Source organism: Nothoprocta perdicaria, unplaced genomic scaffold, assembly GCF_003342845.1.
Source record: "Nothoprocta perdicaria isolate Ctin4 unplaced genomic scaffold, notPer1 scaffold_350, whole genome shotgun sequence".
Classification (NCBI taxonomy): Eukaryota; Metazoa; Chordata; class Aves; order Tinamiformes; family Tinamidae; genus Nothoprocta; species Nothoprocta perdicaria.
The window spans coordinates 139189-158333 of NW_020455589.1; the positions used below are offsets into that span (position 1 = coordinate 139189).

At 45.8% G+C, this 19145-nt stretch overlaps 1 protein-coding gene and 1 long non-coding RNA gene across 2 annotated transcripts in view; one reads left to right on the plus strand and one right to left on the minus strand.

Annotated features, from left to right (window-relative positions):
• Positions 1–2051: 2051 nt before the first annotated feature.
• LOC112951448 lies at positions 2052–9146 on the plus strand. The gene is made up of 2 exons (XR_003250216.1): positions 2052–3087; positions 9110–9146. It is a non-coding gene; the product is annotated as an uncharacterized LOC112951448 (long non-coding RNA).
• Positions 9147–9151: 5 nt separating this feature from the next.
• Positions 9152–19145, minus strand: part of SERGEF (secretion regulating guanine nucleotide exchange factor) — a gene marked incomplete at its 3' end in the record, with an annotated part of 103344 nt that continues 93350 nt past the window's right edge. Inside the window, exon 11 of the mRNA XM_026044160.1 lies at positions 9152–9342. Within this exon, the coding sequence (XP_025899945.1) occupies positions 9152–9342 (191 nt within the window). The remainder of the gene's footprint in view (positions 9343–19145) is intronic.

Below are 19145 nucleotides of genomic sequence, written 5' to 3' on the forward strand. Positions count from 1 at the left end.
AAAAAAAAAAAAAAAAGCAAAGTTATATATTTTCTTTCAAAGCTCTTTACTTTTACATACGTTGTTGTAGCCAAACTGTAAAACATGATAAAACTGTACATTTCTTTGCTATGGATCGCTTCTTTTTGTATACAAGATACAGAGTAATGGTTTTAAAGAAGTGCAATCAGGCAGCCATCGGTCATATTGACCCCGCCTTCACTGTTCATCGCAGCGACATGGAAATCAAGAACTTTTAATCCGACTAGAAGTGTATAAAAATAAGAAACTCTCTCCTGTCTGTTTTTGTTGGCATGCTTGTGACACATGGGACCTTCCTTCGGACCTGACAGTAACAGCTGGGCTAGATTTCATTTTCCAGCTCTGGTTATGTTGTATTTTATTGATGTATAGATCCAACATAAAGACCCTTCATAAATTGTTCATATTAAGTAATCAGTATGAATTTTAAACTAAAAAAAAGAAAGTGTTATTTTAAAACTGGGACTTATAGTACAAAAATCAGGAAAATATTCAAGTATAAAAATGTCTCAAAGTTTAAGAAACAAGACAACAGCATTGTATGCAATTTAGTACTTCTGAGTAAAATGCATGCACAATGTTATGCAAAACAATTCTAGCATGAAATAAATTTTGTATCATGGTTTCAGTGCCTGCTGTATAGTGTAAAGGGGAATCCTTTCCTGAAGCAACCAGGGGTTTCCAGAGACTCGCTTCTAAAATCTTGAATAAATACAGTGTTCTCAACAGAAATGTAGGAGAAAAGCTTGGTATTGCTGTGGTTTTAACAATGCTAATTTTTGGTTAGTAGATAATAAATGAAGCCTGCAAACACTTGATACAACCAATGTCTGAAGAATTCACACCATTAGTAATTTTCTAAGGGAAGAGTTAAAAAAAAGAAAAGCTATAATTATTTAGGTATCTTCCCTTTCCCTCCCTACCAATAATAAAAGTTTGTCTTTTTAGCTGATGAAACGAATTCAGTTTTTCTTCCTTCTTTGTGGCCCGTCCTTTACGTGTTCCTCCCTGGGCTGCAGCAGCACACACCTGCTCCGAAACCTGATCTGAAAGAAATCCAGGTGCCTGAGTGGCGTTTGATTTGCCCCACACCATGCAGGGGTAGGAAGGGAGAAGCAAAATGGCCCTGAATGTCATTTGAGATCCTAGAAGGACAATTGCACACCGTGTGTCAAGAGCATTCTGGTTGCCTGAGCCTTCTTGCTGAGGCGCTTCTGCAAAGCAAGATGCTGCTCGAGCCTCGTGTGAGACTGTTTAATGAGCTGGCCACCTTCCAGGCAAAAGCTGCAGCATCTGCGACTGCTGAGGGGAACAGAAGGGGAAAGGAATAGCAGAGCTCCAAGGTCTGGAGGAGGCAGAAATTAAAACAAAAAAAATGGAAGCGACTCATGGCTCTGGTAAGTGCTAAGCTGTAAGCAGAAAAGGACTGCGGTTGGACCTTGTCTTTGCAACTCCACTCCAAAAGAGAAACCAGAAATAAAGACCTCAAGCTACGTTCTACAAGCAAGAGAAAAGCTGATGTGATTGTGAACGTCGTAAAAAAAATAAAGAAGTTCCTTTACAGTCCTGGATCCAGCAGTATGTGCTTGATTTCTAGTTCCACTGACTTTCTCCCGAGACACATTTTCCTCCCTGTTTCTCTGCTATTAGTCTTGGCCAATAAATGTTCTTACCTACAGATTGCAAACTAACCAGGCTCCAAAACTGCATAACGAACAACTCAGCCTYCTACCATGTCTTAGGAATCCAGAACAGATTTTTTTTAACCAAAATTTCTATTCGATACTACTGCTCAAGGGCCTGATGTGAAGACTGCTCACAATCCTTAAGACCATAAAGTAAGGAACACCAATAACTCAGCCCCGTAAGCCCCACATGGGTCTTTCCCTCCCGTAGCGCCCTGCACGTACATGGACCTTCACTGCTTGTCCCCCTGTCACATCTACCAGCTCCACTGCTGCTTCGGGGACTTCTATTTTGATTTGAGGTCACCAAGTCTTTGAGAGACTTCTACAAAACTTCCCAAAGCAGAACCGTGCTTCCCACCCAGGAGATGCTCTGGGCTTTAAGGTCCCTCAGTGACTCTCTTCTGCACAACAAGCAGTGTAGAAGCAGCACTGACGACTCAGGAAAAGAGGGAGACACCTGCAATGTTTCACAGGGACCCAAGTGGCACTGAAACCTGGTGCTCAACCCCAGAAGAACATTACTGTGTCCTCATGGCTCTTTTATATCCAAGAAGGATGTGTTGAAGGATGTGAATAAAACACTGATTCCTCCAAGCCTTCCCAATCCCAACACAGGAGGTCTATGTTGGTTGAAAGTTGGAAGTTAGCACACGTGGTTAGATCCTGAGCACCTGCTTCCAGCAGTGTCACCAACTACTTCTGACCTCACATCACCATAAACAAGAGCAGAAACACATTCAGAAATCAACAATGCCTTTGGAAACTCAGCTTTCAGCGACGGATTCCCAGTTATTTTACCTGCACCTGAAATCCACTGGCAATTAGAGTAGTTTAACTTACTAACACAAAAAAAAAAAMCTTTTTTTTTCCCTTTCCTCTGGACCAACACCACACGTGAAACCATCTCCAAAAGGGTTATTTCCAACAGTGAAGACCTCAAAAGTGGTTTCTGTTCTCTGCCTCCAGCAAGGAATCTAACTAATACCGCTCTGATAACGCTCAAGTGCAGCAGTCATTAATCTGGGCAGAGYGATTTTTCACATAAATTGCCTTCTCTCTCCTTAAAGTTTCAGGGTCGAAACGAAAATATATCACTGAAACAAATTGCTGCTGGGAAAAATGAGCAGGCTGAAATACGGAAAAGAACAAGCCGAGCTAAGGCAAGGCCTTTAAACAGGAACTGAGCCCAGAGACACTTACAAAGGAAAACCTGCAGCAGAAACAAGAGCAGTTATTGCCCTGTCACCTGGTGCCTCTTCTTCACCGTTTCTAAACAGGGCAACCTACTGCTCTGCTTTCCATATATATCCTGGAAGCAACTTTTTCTCTGCACTCAAACACAAACCAACTTTACTACATGAAAATATGCATAATTTAGGTAGGTTATTTTTAAGCCACTCATTTATTTGTCTTCATGTGTAAAGTACCTGTCTGTTCRGAAGTCCCAAAGCCCCTGCATTCATCTAGGACTGTAGTAGCAACATCTCTCTCTCCTGGGATCACAAAATGCTTGCTCGTGATCGAGTGCGAAATCTGAACGCAAAATGAATGTCAAGTTAGAAAATACACCGGAACACTGCATGTCTCAAATTTCCTATTTCGTAAAGCCAGTATGTGAAAGCCAAATACATTTACCAACCCACATGGGAAGATTGCTCCTGAGTTCAGGCTGCCAAGGTGGGGTTCTCAACGCTCGGCACTCACCTGAGCATTTCAAAACCTGTAGCTACCCAGGACCAACCACCTCCAGACACGAAGGGGACGGTGCTCCAGCGTTCTCACCAGCATCTCTGTTGCACACAGAGCCCAGCTCAGCGTTTCCTCCTCTAGCAACACACCAAGTCTTGCACAGGCCTCCCACTGAGGGACCCCGAGAGCTGGGGCCGGCGCGGAGGGCTCGGACACGCGGCGGGAGCTCTGGGGGGCTGCAGAAGGGCTGGCAGCAGCACAAGGAGYGGGAGATGGGCAGGAGGAGGTGGGAGAGCTCTGGCAAGGGGCTCCTGCAAATGACAGCGTGAGGGAAGAGCCCTTGGTGGCGGGGAAGGAGAGCAAGGCCAGGGGAAGTAGTGAGGCCTGGCTGTAGGAACCATCCAGGGCCACCATCCTGAAARGCTGGGCCTTGTGCAGGACCCAGGAGAGCTGGGATCAGATCCTTGACTGCTCCAGACAGGCTGGCTTACACCTTGCTTGGGACCATCCCGTTTTCGTGCCTCAGCATCGGTTGTTGTCATTCTCTTTTTCAAGTGTTCCGAGGCCGAATGCTGAAATGCAGCATTTACACAGGAACAGGGAGTGCAAACTCACTGCCCAGGAGAGACACAGACACTGTCTGCAGGAGAGGCCAGTGCCCCTAGAGGAACCCCTTCCGCTTGGGACGTTGAAGCACWGGATTACTAGGCAGGTTGAACAAGCACCCGCACCCTTAACTGGCACCACGTGTTGGTTGCTGCTTGGCAACCCCTCAGCTATAGGTACCAGAAATTTGTGCATTCAAATCAGATAAGGAAAAAAAAAAAAGAAGTGGGGGATGGAGGAGGGTAGGGCTGGTTACAAGAGGAAAAGAGGGACTGGACTTAGACTTGTGTTGAACCTCTTACTGCAGACGTTCATCTGAGAAGGAAGCTAAACGTGCCCTACTTCCAACAGAAAACAAAAATGCCCTTGGAGATTTTGCAAAATAAGTATCACCTTCGAATTGACTCACCTCCAACACCAGCTTTGATTCAGGAATAATTACTTTGCGATAGCTCTTATTTCTAATTAAGCTGAAAAATGGGTTCCCCTGGTACTCCGTGAATTTCTGCTTCCCGCTGTCCCGCAGCGCGGCACKTGGTTTCCCACCAGCGCTGCTCGGACGCGCAGAGACCGTCTCCACACATTCCCAGCTCCGTTTTCCCTTTCCACGTTCCTTTGGTCCTTTCTGTCGTGAGGCAAAGCCTCTAAGATCAGCATTTAGCAAGGATTTTAAAATAGCACGTAAGTTAAAAAGAAGCAAAGAACACACTCCTACTTATTTTTTAAATAAAATAAACCAAGAGCTTGGTTCAAAGGCTCAAATCTCCAATTCCCTTTGGGTCCACTAAGGTATTCAGCAACACTAGTATAAGCCCCAGTTTTGTATTGTGCCTATTTTTAAGTGCAAAACCCCACAAGATGATTATCTGCCACACACTGCAATCTATTTCCAGTCTTTGAAAGCAAGTCTTTTGTTTTCTTAAGTATTTCTCTTCCCTCCTCAGAAATTTCAGTTGCTCTGAGCTATAAATTGGTAGTAAACATGACAAATGCTACCCAAATGCCTGTGATAAAAATCTGGAGCCTTAAAAAAAAAAGGAAAACGGCTGAAATAAAAAGTGCAAGGCTTACCACATGCTTTAAAAATATCAAAATCTCTAATAGAACAGAGACATTGTGATAAGAATGACATAACTCTGCAATTCTAGTAACAAAGACCTGCCATCAGCAGGATTTCCAATACAGGGAGGTGAAAGAGGTGAAAATCCCTAAAAGACTTAGTTCTTACTTAAGACAAGTAAAAGCCTCATCCAGAGAGCCTGGAATTTAATGGCAAGAATCATAAAGATGTGATTGGCTTAGGTCACAGGTCTGAGCTAMATGTTTTCAAAATGGGAAGGTGAACACAGAAACACTGTTGCCCCTATTGAAAAGAACTAGAAATTCTAAGATGTTCTACTAGTAAGAAAGGAAAGCCTGTGTGGGTTAATTACCCGCATGATTAACTTGAAATGTCAGGTAGATGCAGGGAGGGATGAACTCCAGCAACACCACCCTTGAAAGAGGGTAACTTGCCCCGCATGCAATTCCATAGTACTGGAAGGGCTGGAATGCAGCTGTCCCTGTGTGGTTACCCAGTCTCAGTCACCTGGATTTCCAGTCTACTCCCTCTGCTCTGCTTTTTCCCTGTGTTTTACCTCACTGACTATTTCAGGCTTCCTGCTGTGCCTCCTTTAAGTGTTTCTCCACGGTATTCTTTCTTCTGTGCCTTCTGATTGCTGTCCTTTGTCTGCTTTCCATCCTCATCTTTAAGTTTCCCGACTCCCAAAACACAACTCAAGTTAAAAAAAAAAGTTAAAAACTTATTATTTTAACTCAAGTTAAAAAAAAAAAAAAGATATAAATATATATTATATATATATATATATACACACACATACACACACCCCCACACCTCACACACATTCCTCCTCCCACCTCACAGTTTCCTGGTGCTCAGCCGTGTAGTCAGACAAAACCTTGTCACTCCAGCAAGAAACGACCTTCATGGCAGCTGCAGAGGGCAAGAACTAGAGATACCAACAGGGCTGAAGCTGCTTCAATAAGGGAGGGAAGCCAGGGGCAGAAAAGGCAAAGTGAGGGGGTAAAAAGGGAAGAAAGGTAGGTAGGAGCCTCTCTTTCAAATGGAGATACTATCTCCTTTTGATACTCCAGCATTCCAAGCACAAAAGTATTAAAGCAATCAGGAGCCYCAAGAGCCTGAAAGAGAGGCTGCTCAAGAGCCTGAAGGCTCTCAGCTGGTCAGAGACCCACAGCAGCTTTCCAGAGAAGCTGTTATATTCAAGTTCATCTTTTTCCCCTCGTGCATGTCCCCATCTTGGCAGGTTCACTTGTTTTCGTTAACAGGGTGAGGGGAGGTGAGGGGGAAGACTGTGTTGACACTTGCTTACCTTGTATCAGTGTTTATATATTTTACCAACCTTGTCTGTTTATTTGCACTGAATGTGGATGCAGGTACTTAGCTAAACGGCTTGCTCTGTTTCGTGCTGAATATCTGCATAAACAGCTCTGTCCTTGCTTGCTCTGCTGCTCCAGAGGCATTAGCACTGAGCACCAGCTCTGCATTTTGCCTCACAGAGACTGACCTTTTCCAACAGGACACCAAGAAACAGGCCATAAGCCCTGGGAATGTCAGCAAGGAAGGGGGTCTACTCACTTGCCTGGCAGCTTTACACTGTCTGCTCCCCTCTTTACAGGTGAAGTCTCAGTAGAAAGCCTTAGCTGACTTTGTACAAGCTTTGATTCTGCAAAGGAAGCATAGAAAGCATACTGACATATAAAACAGGGTATTAATTATTGAATGAACGAGCAACGATCTGGTTTTGACATTCACCCATGTGCTAGCCACTATTATTCACTCTTTGTACTAGAGCAGCATCTATGGGGCCTGTCCAGCTGCAAAGCTCTCAGGACAGAAACACAACTCCCCAGGCTGTGCAGGCTCCACAGGCAGGCAAAAGAGAAGAGAAACTGCAGTCCTGCCCCTTGCAGAGACAAGGAATAGCTGCAGATCTGTTTGATCTTTCCTGATCAAAGGATCAGGAAATAAAATTAAAGGACTCCTTTACTTCCTCGCCACCCCAAATAATTCTTCACAAAAGCACTTTCATTTTATTCATCTGAAAAAGTGAACATTTCATACAACCAAGTCACATCCATTTGTTACATAATCTGCTGAGTTCCTCTGAACTGCACTGCAGGACGAGGACGCGCCACCAAAACGCGCTCAGAACAGAAGCCCTTCGGTTCGAGGGGACATGTACTAGCTGTCAAAACAAGGAAGAAAATTATTTAGAGGCCAGGATTGCAGAAACAGGAGAACGTGTTTATTCAGTACATGGATTCTGGAGGGGAAGGAAGGTAAGATCTTMAAAGGCAAGGGCCAGAAAAGTCTGCACAACAGCTCAGGGCAGGTATCACAGATGCTCCGGGCAGCAGTGAGGAGAGGCAGCAAACAGCAGCCTCACCAGGCAAGAACAGTGCAAGAGGCAGCAGCCTGGGACAACACATTACTAGGATCAACCACAACCAACACAGGGATTATAAAAAGTCCCAATAAAAGGTTTAATTCCACACATTTTGCGGAGGACCCATTTTGTTATTATTTTCATGTTTCTTGCAGTGTCTTTAATGCAGTTATAGTCAGCTTGAGCGTCTTCTCCATTCAACAGCAAACGCTGCAAATAAGGCCATGGGCTGACTACTGTAAAACAAGTGGGGAAAAAAATAACCTCACAGAGCATATTACTACCATAAATCCTCCTCTTCATGACTGCACTGATACATCATTAGCAAGTTTCCCTGTCCTATTTTCTAGAGTTCTTCTGCTGGCATTTTGCGAGGCTCCTTCCGTGGCAAGCTTGCTTTAAAAATTAAACCACTGCTTAGCAAGCATGGCTCTCGGTAAAAGGTGCATTTAGCACACAGTAGTATTCTCTATATTTAGAGCTCTGCATACATCAAATACCACAGCAAACTCAACTATTGTGGGTGGTAAACATCCAGTTTAAGGGCATCCACTGTATTTGTGTGAAAAGCAGTTCCAGAACTAGCTTACCAAATCCTGTTCGGTCTAAGTGCTTACTAATATTTGGAGGTAACCTAGGCTCTCCCATTCCCTTTGGCTCCCTCTGGCAAGCACTCACCTGGAGCAAGCCCTGYGGGAACGCTCGGCCGGGCCGAGAAACAGCTGCGAGAATGAGCCTCAAACTAGCAGGGCCACCGAGAGCTGCATCTCAGGCTGCAGAGCTGGGGGAAGCCTCGCTTTGAGCCTGGCTGCTCTTCCTTTCCAAAGGCAGCTAGAGCCACTGGAGCCCTGGGGCACCCAACTGTCCTCAGCAGCTACTTACGCCCCTCGGCCAGTTTCCCAGTGTTTCCATAAAGCTCTTGCATGTTTCTCTTCCCAAAGCAGCAGCTTCAAGAACTTGAGGCCTGGCTTGCAAGTTAATAATTGTGGCATAGCTGCATCCCTGAAAATTTATAGTAAACTGATGTCTGGTACAGGAACTAATTCTTTATAATTGCTGCTCCTTTCAAAGTTTAATCAGGATATAATTAGTTTTAGAAGGGCCTCCCTTTCTCCTTTTGTCAGCCTTCTAAATTATATCTCCTTGGCTCTTTTCAATCCTGATCTTCTGTTTAAACTATGTGTGTGCCTATATTTATGTCCACTCACGCTTCCCTGTGATGCAAAGGGCATTCTCAGGTGCTGGGAGCTCACTCCTCCAGTAGAAGCTGGCAGGTGCTGCACGTTCATCATGACATTAAGATACAAAATACTAGAGCAGAAGTAGCCCTGCGTGTTCACCTCCTCACCCTGCTTCCTCGGACAGGATTTAGACACTAATGATGAGCGATGAGGCAGGCAGTTCGCTCCTCCCAAAAGAGCTCCRAAGAACAAGGATTTATTCCTTCCTCATTTGTATCGCAGCAAAGCAAAAGGTTTGTGGTTCTACCTGTGAGTACAATTCCTGTGCAAAGAACCTGTAAAATAATTACAGAGAYGGATATTCAGTTTGTCTTTATGTGATAGTGTTCTGAGCATCGTTCCTTTTGACAGTGGAGCAAACCGCTTGTGCATCTTCAGACTCTCGTGTCAATTATAGGTCATCCTCTGGCAGCCCTGCTGAGCCACCCGTTGCAGCGATGTCCCCATCCGTGACGCCGCCGCCGCCACGCCGTGTCCCACGGAGAGCCAGGGAGTGTCCTGCCCCGCACCCGAGCAGCAGCGGCTCCACGTCGCCCAGCGCCGCCACCACCTTGGGCATGGGGATGTTGGCTTCCGAGCCGTCGCCGCACATGCCGTGCTCGTTCCAGCCCCACGACAGGCAGCGGCCACCTGGAAGAGAGAGGACGCACCGGCCTCAATAGTGGCGGGGGGGACACGGCAGTTWAACCGGGGTTCGTCTGGGCAAGCGGATGCGTTCGGGCATTTTCTTACTGGGCTCTAATAAATTCTGCCAAGGTGGAGAAAATTGTGTTGGGTCTCTCAAAAACGTTAAGAAAACAAAAAGAATTACAAGAAACGTCCTCCATCTTGTTAACAAAGAGTAATATAATGAAGCAGCTTGAAAATCACTCAGTAAAAGCCACTGCTCGTTATTTACATGGTGCCCTCATAAATTTCTCTGCGTTTTAAAGACTTTCCCTGGGATGACCTGGCAGCTGTCCCTTTCAAGTGCCCTTTAGCAGGCAAAACTTACCGTCATGCCCCAAGCCCGGTGACTTTAATCAAGTCACACAGCACGACCTGCAGGAGGGGGAAGCAGAGGGGCAGGGCAGCACAACTGCACTTCATTCTTGCTTTCAAGTTTGCATCTCACCTTTTCCTCTTTAAATACAAAGAGCTGACAGCTCGCCTTGCTCTTACTCGTCATCTCGCTCCTACTTGCTTTGACATTATTTCGCTACTTTTATTATGCACGTTTCCCCTCGTTATTATTTATTTTTGTAACATCTGCTCTCTTACATCCCAAATCATGAGCTGCGTATTATTACCCCATAGTGCTCTTGCTCAAAGCACAATATGTAAATTTTGTTCTATAAATGGCTGACACGAGAGAAAATGCACCAAAAAACCCTCTCTTTTGCTCTGAACCACAAGAGATACTTTTTCCCTATTTTTTTTAATTTGATTGTCACAGACTGTGCCTGTGAATTCCCGTAATGAAAAAGAAACCCATCTGCAAACTAATCATGTTCCTGATGCCACCGGTATTTTTGAGCAACAGCACGGAGAATAACAAGCCTGAGGCACCATCCTGAGACCAAATTATGAGTAGAAAAAAAAAGTCCAAATTCAAAATATCTAACCCCAATCATAACTCTAAAATCAGGTTTTTACTCAAATATTTGACAACAGATTATTCCAAACATAACAAGACCATCTTCTCTCATGTGAACAACGCATGTTTCATTCTCATCTTTTSTTTACGTACTACTCAACTAAAGCGCTTACACTAACGTGTAATATTTAAAGATCACCCTTTGGGGTAAATAAAAGATTCTTGGCATTTTGTTTTCTGTTAGGTTCCGGGTATGGCTATTAATAGAAGTGTGAACAACCAGGAGAAAATAGCATCACAAAGCAAGAGGGTTCATTAAAGAGCAGCTACTGGGGAAACAGATGCAGGGGCCTCCTTAGAGCAGCAGAGCCTCCAYGGACAACACGCTTCTCCATTAACACCATGGCTCTTGGTAACGAGCCCATGAGCAATTAGTACAACTGCTCGTGCAATGGGCTAATTGGTTTGCATGGGACTTGCTACTTCATCTGACTGAAGGATATTGGTGGGTTTTATAATTATGTCCCATTAGAATGAGAGAGGGGAAATCAGCAGGGTTTTGGTCCCCTTGAATGACAAACTGCTGGATGGTGTATTAATGGGATAATAAATATTCAAAGACACAGCCCGGTTGGATATTAGCCTCTCACACAGGCATATATCTAGCTGAGCAACTTTTGAGGAAAGATCACCAAAATTTACAGGCTAGGAGGCCCGCAGACAAGTGCATCTCTTAAAGTAAGAACCAGAGGGCCTTTGGCAGCCTTGGTTTGTCCCAGCACAGGGAAGGGCTAACAGAGATGCCTGTGTGGGAGGCAGCTGATGCATCCAAAGGAGAGGTCGCAGGAACCATCTCGGGCTCCTTTTTTCCCACAGCAGGAAAGGCAAGAGGAGGRCAGGGACAGGCGCGGACACACGGGAAGCCCTTTCATTTTGCCCCTGCCTCCCTTCCTCCCTGGTTCCTCTTGCTTGTTTTCTTTCCAAATCTTCCTATCCGCAGTTTATTGCTGGCAAAAGCCTTAAAACAGCCCCAACAACCCTACCTGCGTTCAGGAGAAAATCATTTTTTTATGTCTGTGCCAGACCTTYCGAGGATGAAAGACCATTAGAATGATGTGTATTAATACAGCTACAAATTGCTTCTAATTCAATTTACAACAAGCACTGCAGCATGCTGCAACTTTAATGATTTGTGTGTGTGGTGGGGTAGGGGAGGAAGGAGAACGTTGCTCTGTGTCAGTGGCTTGAATGGATGAATTCCTTTTTACCAAGGAAGACACATTGCTCTCACCACTTCCCTTTCAAAGCATATTCGAACAAACCCACAAAATTAGCACAGCAGCCCAGTAAAACCCACGGGAACTTCACTTGGCACAGCAATTTAAGCCCAGAGTAAGACTATCCAAGACCCTTTCCCAAAGTCCCCTGCTCCCCAAATGAAGTATGCAGAACTAGTGAACATAAAAACACCCCGATTGTGTTYGAGACCTCTGAAGTCTCCCAAAAGGAAAAGCCCTCCTATTTCAAGCAGTACRACACTGCATTGGAGGGCAAATCCGGGGCAAGCAGAGGTGCCGGCGCCACTCGGCACCGTCGAGCACGTGGCTCTGYGGGCGAAAGAAACGAACGTGAAGGAAGAGCTGGATATTAATCTGGATATTAAACACAAAGCCTCGGTGCTGGAGATAAGCTGGTTTCCAAGTCCGCCTGCAGGCAGAGCCCGTCCTTAGTCCAGCCTTAGTCAGCAGCAGCTCTCCCGGTACCGGGGCCCTGGAGCACTAACTTGCAGCAGTTTTACCCGAGTGAAAACTGCCTAGGTTCAGCTCACGCACTTGCTGATGCTGCCAGTGGCCTCCACACAGCTCCTCGTGGCAGAGGAGCTCCTCTGCACGCTGTGCACTCCTCTGACCGTGGCTTGTAGGCTCTGCTTGGGGATGGAGCCCACCACACAGCAACAGAGAAAGAAACCACCACAGCCTCGGGCATTGGTTCAGACTAACTGCAGAAGTTACCGGAGGACTAACGCTTACAAAAACRGTATTTTGGAGGCACTAGTTTTTACAGCATTGTCTTGGCACCAGGCAAGTGACTGAGCCCGCTCACCAGAGGCAGCAGCGTCCTCGCTGACACAGGGCAGCGATGGAAATTTGGCACCRTCCTCACAGGGCACGTGGAAGTGGGCGCTGAACGGGTCACGGCACCAAGGGCCGCGCGCCCATGTCAAGGGGTCGCCCTGCGTCACATCCAACCAGCCCGGGCGCGGGGCGCTTYCCAGGCTGAATTGTCGCTCCCTGCTCAGTCGTGCCGGGCCGTTTTGGAAACTGTCAAACACATGAAGGGCACAAAACGAAGAGGCCCGGACTCAAGAGCAGCAGCTGCACCCTGCGGTTTCTGTGGGGAAACCGCCGTGCCGGGGAGCGAGCCGGTCGCTCCGCTTGTGTAGCGGGGACGGAACAGCCACCCCAGGGACTGACTGTTTCCTTCTGCTGCTCTCGAAGCAAAGACAAACCGCCCACGCCGTGAGTGAGGCCCGTGGGGGCTGCACTGGGTTCTCCTGTGCAGGAGGCTCAAATGTTTCAGTTCCTTTGCTGCAGGAAACCACCTCGGCCTCACCGCAGAGCCAAACTCGAGCTCACGCCTCGCTGTGGGAGAGCACAGGGTGCYGTGCCCTGGCGTGATGAGCCCACGTGGTGCTCATCACACAGATCACCCACGAAGCAGCTGCACTACACAGAGCCCTCAGCATTTTCAAAAGCCGGGGGTTTTGCACCTGCGAAAGGTGCAAACATTTCAATTCTGTTCTCTGAAGTACGGGACACAAACATCTGACAGAAATTAGCTGCCAAGAGATGCACCCCAGGGCTTGCAACGCGACACCCCTGTGTGCTCCATCGGAGACCGGGGCACCGCAGAGTGACTTTCACCGGGCCAGCTCTCAGCCCTGCCTCTCAGTGACACGGATTCATGGTGGCAGCGCTTCCCTTCGCGTGACTCGGGCCGGGCCATCGTGACTGCAAAGAGATGGAGGCTGCAGCCTCCCGGCCACCTCTGCAGGGCATGAAGCACAACATACCGGCACTATTTTTTACTCTGTGCTTAGAGGCAGAGGTTGTCCCTGGAAAATCCAATAACCCAAGCACATCTACAAGGGGGCTGAGTCATTGAAGTGTTTTTCCACATTGTCYCACGGCCACTTGAAGCCCTGCATTTGGTACCAAATGCCCCCATGTTGGGTTCATAGACTCCCAAACCTACCATATAAATGATGATCCAAAGCAAAGGAGAGCAGAGATTCATTATGACCCAGGACATTAGCTCCAAAGCCCAGACCTGACGGTCACCTTGAACCCACAGGCAGGGAATGAGAGCCTAGTGCCATCTCCCTGCAAGCCAAATCAAGGAGAAAGAGCTASGAAAAGATGAGTTTGGAAATACTTTGGCAACTAACAGCTTTTATAAAGCCTGTAAAGCTTGTATCATACATTGGTCTATTTATACGGACATAGTTTTAAAGGTGATCATGCATGACCCTGACTATATATGGCTGCCAGCCCTCAGCAGCTTATAAAAAAATACTTAAAATACAACGATCAATTCCATAAAATAATTCTGTATGTTCACATTCACCTACGATTGCTTATCTGAAGGCTATTCTCTTCCCTGAGGGACTGTTTGCACTGGGCTAAAATGTGCTCTCTGCCTCATTCTAGGGCTGTTTTTTGAGGATGTCCTTTCCTGCAGGACAAGTGAAACACGCTGGCCTTCCATATGGAAAACTCCTGTAAAATAGCTTAGGGCTTAAATGGGCTTCAGTTTGGAATCTCCCTTTCTCTTCCTCTCCTTTCATCAGCTGCAGTGGTGATGGCTTTAAACCAGCTAGTGTGATAGGAGCCACAGTAAAGCTGTGGCAGAAGTAGCTCTAGTCACCTAGCAGCTGAACTTACCCCGGGACACATCTGGCCCAGATGTGCTGGCTGAGCATCCCCTGTGCTGCCACCGCTGTGCGTGTGCTGACCTGCTCCCATCTGCTCTGCTGCCTCCAAAACAGAGATCCTTGCCACTGAGCTGGGGGCTAAATGGGATAAGTCAGAATCAACKGGGGTGCCACGCTTTGTTCATTTGAGCACCTAGAGAAAAGGCAAAAAGTACATGGCATCCCACATGTTCTGAACAGGGCTGTCCCCTAAAACCAGCCTTGCCCTCTACAGCATACAGCCTTGCCCTGTTAACCAACAGCATTTCTTTCAAAGAAAGATAAAAGAGCCAGTTAGGGGCAGAAGATGGAAATACATTAAAAAAAAAGCCTGCAATTCAGACTTTATACACAGACCTGGGAGCTTTACTTCCAGCAAAGGCAACAAGCAAGTCACGTTCGTGAAAAAGGGGCAGACGAAACCCCTGCTTTCATCACCCAACACTGGCTCCTCAGAGTTTTAACYGGCCTGTTATTGTTGTTCCACTGCAAGGAAAGACAGCAGATGACTACTGAAGAAAAGTACTTGCCAAAAATAAATCAATACATAAAAATCAGTCATATCATAGCCTGCACTGTCTCAATCTCACACAGCTCATGCATTTCTCTTAATTTCAGGAAATGTTTTCAGTGTCTATCACAGGGAAGAACCCAAATGTTCTGATCTCTTCCCATTTCTTACGAGTTACAGAAAGATTGGAGACTTCAGCCATACAGTTCAGTTTTTGCTAAGATTTTGCCAAGTAATGAAGCAGATTAGGCTTGCCAGAGGAGGGGGGCAAACTCCTCTTCCCAGATAACCAATAGCCAGGTAGACCAAAATTTGAGCAATATAATCACTGTTTTTTTAAAGCTATGCTTTTAAGGTATTATATCACATTTTAGCAAGCGTTCTGGAAAAAGTAGGCAGATGGTCAACACTAGATATAAAAGTAGTGATGGGAGAACAAGCTATGTCAGTTATGATTAAAAAATAAGCATCGCTCCATAAGAATTAAAAACATCCAGGAAGAAAATCAAAGCAGACAGCTTCAAAATGAAAGACCCAGAAGGCAGGACTGGATCTGTTTTTCCAAACATCAGCTCAAAAATCACATATGACTGTTGAGTGAAGTGTAGAGAAATTGCTTGTTGATATTAAACCAAGGAAGAGGTTGCCATTGGGATCTGGTACAACACAAAATAACACTGATTTTGACAGACTACTTTTTCTGGGTCAGAACAGAGATCCCAGGTATGAGGCAAAGCACTGCTTGCTTTTACCTTTTTATATTCTGTATAGGTAAGCATGACCGTATTCCTGCTACCTTTTAGCCACTAAACTATTGAATTTTAAGCCCATAATTCCTTCTATAAAAAGATCGTGTAGTTTTAATATTAAGCAGGCAAAAAGAGAACATTTCAAGGATCACATGGGGCGGAAGGGAGCCTGGGTCTGGAGCAGGATGGAGTACGTCCAAGGGGGCAGACCCACCTCTCTCGATGCCACCTGGGCAGCAAGCGGCTTGCAAGGAGTTGGGCTGCAGGGAGGAGAGGGGAGGAAACACCTGCAGAACTGGATGCCACGTACAGGTAGTTCCCTCGGGCACTATTCGAGTTGGYGTCGTTAGTGCAAAGGAGCAACGTCCCCTCCGTGGCACTGGGGATGCCTCAACAGTTTGTATCCACCAATGTTAGCTGCTCCTAAATTCTGGATTTATGTGCATTTATGATTGCACTGAGTTCATCTTTGAAAGAAGGAAAACACAAAGCAGTGCCGTAAGATAGAAATCTCTTACAGTTAATATTAAACAKGTTTTCTGAAGTGTTCTTGCTCCAGCAGATTTTTCTTGATTCTGGCCTAAGTGCCACAGTGAAACAGCATTTGTGCATCAGGTGCAGGGACTTGAGCTTGGAAARGAAAATCTGTCTTTGGCGCAGTGACAGCAAGGACAGCTGATGGGCAGAGGGACTCAGGGACTCAGAGCCAGCTCCAGAAGGTCAGAGGAGCAGAACGGAGGCRGCAAGCTGGGTCCCTGCAACGCCGCTCGGCGCCGTTCCCATCTGATCCTCTGCATAACCTCAGGGAGCAGAGGAAACAACCTGGAACAACGACAGCAGTACCTGGCATCGTTTTGGAAGGGATATAGCAGCCAGAGAGTTGCAGCACCTAAATATTCTTTAGAAGAAAACGTTAACTCCTTCTATTAAGGACATTTGACCAAGCTAATGATGACTCAAGAGCTTTGTTCTCCTTCGTTCAAAGGAAGCAGAGACACTGCTGGAAATAAGGAGTCTCCTCCATGTGTTGGCCCTTCTGCTCTTTCTCACGTCCATACAGAAGGGCAGTTTCTTCCTACCTGTGTWAGAGTCAGCACAAGGCTGCTAAGAGCCTAGGACTGGCCACAGATGGCAAACTAGGCAGAAGAAATGAGCTAAAACGTCAGGCTACGTTCAGTAGCAAGACAAATATTTATCATAGTAACAAAAACGTAACAGCATGAATGACTTTTTGGTTAGTTAGAGAGAAAAGAGTGCAACAGGCCGATATCCAGGCAGCCAGGCTGCAGCTTGCAGGAAGAAAAGCCAGATATGAGGCACCCGCACGTGCACAGAGCTCTGTGCTCAAGTGCATCAAAGGACGCGCCAGCAAATAGTTCTGACCAGCCTACACTTTGGATTAGACGCAAGCTGAATTTGTTCTTTAAAAGTGCTGCAAAACGGAACCACCACACATGAAGATAATGAGGTCAGACAGCGGGGGATGTCTCGTTAGGTAGCCTTAAAACTGTTTTTCTCTCGATTTTGCAGAGTCAGAAGTCTTACATTAACTTAAAACTTCCTGAATACCAGGAATGAAAATGATTTTGTGCAGTAGAGCCAAGAGAGCCGTGCTCTTCAAGATCACTTACTACCAGATCTGTCTATCCATGGGGGAAATAAAATGCCACTTCTCTTGTCTCTGCAGGCTTCTCAGATCTACACAGAATATAAAAAAAAAACATGACTTAATCATTTAAATCACCAAATTACCATTTTAACACTAATGACACACCAAATAATTTTTTTTTTGTGAATACCTGCATTTTAGAGCTCTCCAAATAAATCTGATACAAAAAGGTATCAAACAAAAGATGACAATTTTAATTGGAAAAATAGTGAAAACAACGTTAAGAATTAACTAGGCCATGGCCTAGTCAATTGATCGCTAATAATCACAAATGATCACTGCTGTTTTGGAGTATCTAAATTTCTGAGAAAGCTTCTGTTTTCCTAACTCAAAAATGACTGTGGTGCASTATACACGGGCGCACATGTACACACACATTTCGCAAATCTTTACCTATGAAGGCAAGGTATTTGTCACTTAAGAGAGAAATGGGCACTTTTACAGTAGGAGTCATCTCATCTACGGCAAATGATGTGAAGTGAGACAAATCCTTACAATGCACTTCTAGCCATCTCTCCATTGCCTCTCGATATCCGACTAGCTCAGGCCTAGGTGAAGCTAGCACAGACAAATCCTACCCTAACTGCCCAACCTGAGCTGCTTTACACACTTGAATTTCCTAAGACACCCAGCCCTCCAAACCCAACTGTACTACACACTCAAGCTCCCAAAATGATCTTCCAAAATGTCACGTATGCAGATAAATAAAAGCACTGCTCAATTACCCACTCTCTCTGTGTGGTTCATCCATAACTTATGACCACTGATGACCAGGGTTGYGTGAGGCTCCACTTCCCTTCACTCCAGGCTGCAGAGTTTTACTCTGTCTTTGCARTCTATTTGGTTCAAATACCAAACGTGGAAAGGGAAAGGCTTGGTTCAAAGTACATGAAGCAATTAAATTTGAAGAGGGCTTAGTAATTTTATTCAACTGCCTGATAGATTTTATTCCTGATCCTGCTTAAGCATGTCTATTAATATGGAGAAAAAGCATCACACCTCAAGAGTTTCTTAGGAAACAGAATGATCCCTTTTTATGCCTGAGCAGTTCCTCACTGTTCACAGCTGCCTTTAAGATGCTGTGTTGAACAAGGGTTCCACTCAAGGGTTCCACACCAGGTCTGATGTTCAGCACCTTTCCTCCTTGCCAGGGGGTCTGACTGACAGGGCTGGTTGAGCTAAGTGCTTCCTTCCAACTGGGAATGCCACCTTTGCACAATTGGCACTGGAGAACCCTACAAATATCCCTCAGTTCCCAAACCACTCTGTTTTTGAATAGGGTTAGGCTTTTTTTTTTTTTTTTTTTTTTTAACAAGTTTTAGAAAACTTTCAATATTCTTAGAAATAGCTCTTGCTCTCTTGGACTCTTCTGCTATTGAGATTTTGGGGGTCTCCAGAGACCGGTGAGATGACCACAGCTTTGTATTTGCTTCCAGGCATAATTCTCCTCTGGAGGATCTCACTTGAGTAACGCAGCACCGACCACAACTTTTCAGCTAAGTTGCAAGAATAAGTCAAACCCAGCCTTGTGTCAGCAAGGCCCCAGGAGAGTGTAAAAATGACTTAGCTGACAGTGTGAGGATGCAGCCAGTCCTTCAGGCTGGCTGTGAAGGTAGGTTCAAAGCGCTTCTCCACGTGGTAACCAAAGACCTTAACAGGATTTAATTTTGTAGCGAAGACAAASCTTAATGGAAGTGGCAAGGAGTCCAATTGCTTTTCCTTAGAGACCGCAAAGCAGCCGTGAGAAAAGGGCTTGCCGGTACTTGGGCGCAAAACCCTGATACAGCTAATTCCTCCATTTTCCGCTACTCTTTCCCTTTCCAGAGGCTTTGCTCCTCTTCCCGCTCTCTGAGGTGGCCGCGCGGCTTTGGTGTCTCACGCAGGCAGCCCGTTAGGCCAAGCAGGAGCTCCATCAGACATTTCTGTAACAAAAATGCATAATAAAACACCCCTAA